Source organism: Pygoscelis adeliae, unplaced genomic scaffold (assembly GCF_000699105.1).
Source record: "Pygoscelis adeliae isolate BGI_AS28 unplaced genomic scaffold, ASM69910v1 Scaffold78, whole genome shotgun sequence".
Lineage (NCBI taxonomy): Eukaryota > Metazoa > Chordata > Aves > Sphenisciformes > Spheniscidae > Pygoscelis > Pygoscelis adeliae.
This window is the reverse complement of record NW_008825409.1, coordinates 6307894-6313760: the sequence shown is the minus strand read 5'-3', so window position 1 is coordinate 6313760 and position 5867 is coordinate 6307894. Positions and strand designations below refer to the sequence as shown.

Sequence of the window (5867 nt, the reverse complement as noted above, 5' to 3'; positions counted from 1 at the left end):
CTATTAACTCCATCCATTAACTCAGCACACAGAAGCCATTTATGAAGTCTCTGATTCAGAAAGTGCTGGAAACTGGGTGTGTGTTTTAAGAACTGTGCTTGTTCTGTTCCCATACACTTCCCCATGCATTTCCTTTTGGCTGCTGCAGCTGCAGGTGGACCTCTGATCTCAGCCAGCACAGTTGCTTCTTGTATAATGTCATGGTTCTCAAGACTTCCAGGACAAAGTGTGGGATCTGTCTTTTCATGTTGTAACTGTTGGAAATCTCTCCATGAAATTTGAAAGGAAAAAAAGAAAAGGAACTAAGCCAAATGTTGAGTTTATGTCATTTACGAAGTGCTCTAATACCACAGTGATGAGTGCCGTATAACTGTCAGGGTAGATAGGTCTGCTGTCAGGTACCTTGCAAGTGACCTGTTTGACTGCTGCAACGACCTATTAAAAGGGCAGCTATTAGGGAGTTTAGTATAAACCAGAGGCCAAAGCAGCCTTATATCAAAGTGTTATATTACAGAGGTTGTCACTCTAGTTCTAATTGGCGAAAATTTGCCGTGACTTATTCTCCAGGCAAACACATTAACTTGCAGTGGAACAGATTTCTTTGTCCATAATTTGGTTTAACACGTGATGAAAACAGTTGATCAAAACACGATTTAACAAATTGCTGCATCTTAGATTTTTTAACTGATTGGAACACGTGCCCGTGCAAAAGCCGGGGCAAGCTGCAGAGGAAACAGGCACAACTCTGTAGAGTACAGCTGTGGTTTTGTGGAAGGAGAAGAGGAGAAGAAGCTTCAGAGAGCCTCTTGTGAGGTTGTCAAGGTTACAGGTGCTAGCGCTTCTGCAGGTGAGCGGCTTGGGCATTCTCTGCTGATAATTGGTATCGGCTGTTTTCTTCCGAGATAACAAAATTTGCATTTTAATTAGATAGTTGCATTTGTCAACATATGGAAGCTAGGATTCACCGTTTCGGGTGTGGGGAAGCCGAGAGCTGCATGCCAATCTGGTGCTCAGTGTGAGAACTGAGGATTTGCACTGAACTCGCTGTTTCAAGACATCGCTGAGATGGGCAGCAACTGTGCCTTAGCCCTAGGAAAGAAATCTCTGCTGATACCAGCGGAGCCATGGTATGGCTCAAACGGAGTCTGACAGTGCCAGTATATACTTTAGGAAAACAAATGATGTCGTGGTAGATTTCAGGCTGTGCTCGGAATTGGTACAATATGTCATATTGAATTTTCTGCCAGATTTAAGAGTGATATGGCAAAATCTTCATCTACTGTGAAGATGTGCAGCACCACTGACTTCCTTGGAGCTATATAAGTGTATACAGTTGGGGATGGGGCCCAGGAGGTTTATACTATAGATCAAACAAGCTCAAGTAAGCCACTGCTGCACTGAACGACTACCGGGTGCTAAAGTCAGGCAGAGTAGTGGTGTTACCAAGCGGGAGCTCAGAAAGCAGGCAGCCTGCTTGGTAGACCAAGGAGGAGAAATTCACTGTTCACTGCTCCTGCAACAGCAACATCTAGTCAGAAAGCCCACCACCGCTTTGGAGTTGGAAGAGCCCCGATTTACTCGGAAATGCTTTTCGTGTGCTAAGGCGGGTAATTTTGCAAACTTTTTTAAAACTCACAAAATGTCTCGCCCTTTGTGACGGGAAGCTGCAAATCTTGCTAAATCAACATAAACTGCCCAGTTTTAAGTAAAGCAGTAGTTTCAGCAAATGCCATGCCTTCAGGGCAGCTTATCCACTCTGAATGTGGAGGAGACACATGCTTCTGCTGCCCTCTCCTAAGGCGGAGTGAGAAAATCGCACTCTTGAGTCTAACATCAGCCTTTGCGTGCCTGCTCTGCCTGCTTGCCCCACTGTCGGCTTAAAATCTTCGATTTCTCAGTTTCCCCACCATCCTTTTAGACAGACAGAGAATCAGATCATTAGCTGCTTCATCAGCACTGTCCGTCCGACTGGCAGGGGCCGGGGAAGGTCTGCTGGAGGCGCAGGGACAGCTGGGGCAGGCTCACGCCGAGGGTCCCGCTGCTGCCGCCCCACGTATCCGCCGTGGCTGCAGGCTGGTCTCCTCTGGCCGGTCCAGCCATGTACATCTGGTTTCTGTGACTGCTCCTCAGAGGAAAAGAAAAGGGAGGAGCATCGCCTGCTTGGTAGGAGGGGAGCCACAGCACACCAAGAGCCAGGACTAGCTCATACAGCTTCAAAATTGAGTGAGGTTTGGGGTGAAGCTCAGGTTTTTTTTCCCTAGAAGAAGTCTGAGGATTTGGAGAGCTGTAGAATTATTTTCCCATGTCTGGACACTATATTGTACTGGCATTTATGTGCATGGTGTTGCTGTAATATAGTCAGTTCAGACTTTTCATTGATGACCTTTTCTGTAACATTAACCACAATATTGTGTGCACGCAATATTGCAAAGAAAAAGATGAGGCAAGGATGCCAGTTGACTATTGCCAGTCTAAGTACTATACAGGATTTGCAGTTACAGTAATGATGGGTGCAAATACAGAACCAGAACATAGGCAGGTTTCTGTAGAAAAGTTGCATAACGCTAAAAAAAATCTAGCTTGCTCAATAACATACTTTGTTGCTGTCATTTATTTTTGTAGGGTCCCTTTCTCAAGTAGATGGTTATTCATCTTCTGTGGATTTACCAGCACAATGACTTTCCCCCATGTTAAATAGTTTAACAATTTAGGGCTAACTTGTATTTTTACATTTAATAACTTTCTGATATAAGAAGGACTAGTCACACATGGCATTAAGGTGCTGCTAATTGTGAATGAAGGCATTTACATTCTGAAGCCTAGTGAATTGTATTACATGTGTTGCACTGTTTTTACTTCATTCCCTGGTTGACTTTTATAACCAAGTATAGCCTGTAACATTTACTTTCCCAGAATGAAATAAATCCTGCACAGGGGATTGACATCACTTTTGTTCCTCTCGTGCCTTTTACATAGCGTTTGAATTTCAAGTGGTCTTGTAGGTTTCATGCGAATTCTCCATGGAAAGTAGATTCCATTTTTAATATTTTAACTCTTTATATCATATAGCCCCATATATCATGGGGCTATTCCAGGCCAGCATGCAAAACACGCAGGTATCTACCTAATGTGTGGGTGAACCCATCTTGGGTTGAAAGTTTATTAGGTGCAAGAAGAATACCGTACTTAACGGAAACATAGTTAGAGTTATGTAGACTAGAGTTGAAATCTTATAAAGTTCCACCGAGGACAGCATAGTTAATAACACTGCTTTATCTCGGCTGAAAGCTAGGGCACCTGCCAGTGTGCGGTGGGACTCGGGAGCATGTCTTCCACCCCAAAGTCCTCCTTCCTCTCTTGTCCAACCCAGTGGTACTTTGCGTGGACAGACTGAGGGGGCTGCGAACACAAACGTACCACAGTAACACTGAGTTAGTAAAGCAGGTAACTTTACCTGAGATATGCTGTACTTTGCTATCCATTCTGCGTCCAAAGCCTTGAATGGGCCAGAAGCCACCCAAAACTAGGGAAGAAGCCACATGTTAGAGATCTTTGTCAACAGTCAGTCCTAAAACAAAATACTGGCTTAAATATTCAGAGGATTAATGGGTACGATTTGGTGAAGCAAATTCCTGCAAGTCTTGCAGGTCTCTTCTTTCCTCTTTGTTGAGGAAAGGCCTTTGTTATTGTCAATTTGGCAACTAATTCTTAAGCTGCAGTGTCAGTACCACAAACACGTAATCCGGTCCAAAGAGATAACTATTAAAATCGATTTGTGAACTATTTGGTTTGTGTTATAAAATGTGCAGCGTGCACCCAGCTTTGGTTTTCAGAGGAGGCACTTAAAAAAAATAAATACATTGCCTTAGAAGAAGAAGCCGTACTGTTTGCCTTAGGTCTTACAGTAGACGCCTGGCAATGGAAGATTGAACCTCCTCTGTGATTTATTTACTTGCATGGCAAACAGGTGGGCAGCTGATAAGCGTTTTGCACACCCATATTCTTTCAGGAGTTTCAGCTGTATCCGATCAATAAATGCTGGTCCCTACTGCAAATCCTGCCCTGGTGGACAGCGGTACCAAGGTGCCGTTGAGCAGCCGGGCTCTGCCTGAGCAGCTGCTGTGTGCGCTTAGTGAATGGAAGGGCCGGGTTCCCCTGACGACATGGCAGTGTATAGATAGGAGATGATTGTTAGGGTTTAGTGCTGCTTTACAAGTGCGTGTGGATTTTCAGCGCAGAAATAGACTTCGTTTTTAACAGAACTGTAGATAATACAGCACTCGCAGCCTTCTGTGGCAGAGATGTGCGACGATGTGACCTATTGAATGAACCAGATTTGTCTTGTGAGCATTGTGCTGGTGGGTTGTTCTCCTGCCTCGTCCTTGGAAATGAAGTTATTTCGGTGTACTATGGGAAGGGGTGTTTGTAGACTTGCTGGAAGACTTACATAAACTGGAATATTTCATTTTATACACGAAAAGCGTCTTCATTCAGAAGAGGCTGGAGCTATTCCATTCTACTGGAAAAGGACTATTTTCTCATGAAATGGAAAAGAAATTGATCTGATACTTTGATTACTACACAAAATACAATGCTTGTTTCCAATGGAAAAAAAGTAATAACATTTATAATCCGCTCTCTAGTAGCCTCCAGTAGCACTGTTGCATTATCCATAGCTGGCTTTTTCTCTAGCTTAAATCTGTATTCGCCTGCGTGGACAGTTTGTGCCCAGGTCTCTGTCACAGTTGCACGTTTCACAGGAAGGCTTTATTGCACCTTCCCCTGTGGAGGGCAGGACAGTCCGTACTGAAAATGTCCAGCCACAGCGGAGGGCAGGGTCCTTGCTCTCTTTGCTGCTTTTATGCCTTGTGCGCGATGCTCACGTTTGTTTAACGTGCCCAGCGTTACTCACTTCGTGTTAGGTTTTCCGTGCTCAAGACTAAAACTGAACTCTGCCGGATTACAGTGTGCTATGGGTATCGCATAATAAACTCTTTCCTTTTTTTAGGCCCGAACTGCTTTGCAGAAACCATTGTCATTCCAGCAGGCCGGGAGGTGAAAACTGATGAATGCACTATATGTCACTGTACTTACGAAGAAGGCACTTGGAGAATCGAACGGCAAGCTATGTGCACTAGACATGAATGCAAACAGATATAGGAAATCTACAAATCTAAGTACTTTTCGTGGTTTTTATAAAATATCTCACAGCAGTGAGCACCCTAGATGACCCAGGGAAATCCGAATGAGAAGATTCTGGTGAGGAGCAAAGAATAAAATACTGATATTTTGTTTTTCAAAGTAACATAATACTGCAAGGCAAAGAAGTGCATATATTTAAAACGTTTGGACATAAGAATACCTGTCTTAATAAATGTGTTATTTTCACAGTGAGTACACAAAAATACACTCTATAAAATATTCTATGTATTTCTATAATACCATTATAAAGCTTAAAAATAAATGTTTTATATAGACAATACAGATTAAAGTACTGTATCGTTGCCTGTCCTGTTGTATACATGCACCATGGCTAAAACATTACATTCCTGTTCTAGTTTCATCATATGAGGGTTTTCTTGGGGGTTTTTTGGTTTGGTTTTAGTGGGCCAGGAAAGAGCCAGCATGCAACAAAACTTTGACGTTCTCGCTTTTGAAAAAAATGGAGTAGAACATGCTTTCAGAGAACATGTGCTCATTTACGAATATTGCTGTAGTGTAGAGCTGGGTCAGCTCCTTCTCTTAGTTCCACTGGTGCATGTCTACTGGTAACTTGGAGCAGTAGGTAGTACAAAACTGGTCTCTCATAGCTGCTGTTATAAGAATTTAATCAGACAAAATCAGTTCCTAATATTCAGTTCAGACAT

At 43.1% G+C, this 5867-nt stretch overlaps 1 protein-coding gene across 1 annotated transcript in view; it reads left to right on the top strand.

The window, feature by feature from the left end:
• VWC2 (von Willebrand factor C domain containing 2) overlaps positions 1-5499 on the top strand; it is a 61930-nt gene extending 56431 nt beyond the window's left edge. Inside the window, exon 4 of the mRNA XM_009330469.1 lies at positions 5009-5499. Within this exon, the coding sequence (XP_009328744.1) occupies positions 5009-5160 (152 nt within the window). The 3' untranslated portion in view covers positions 5161-5499. The remainder of the gene's footprint in view (positions 1-5008) is intronic.
• The last annotated feature ends 368 nt before the right edge of the window (positions 5500-5867 follow it).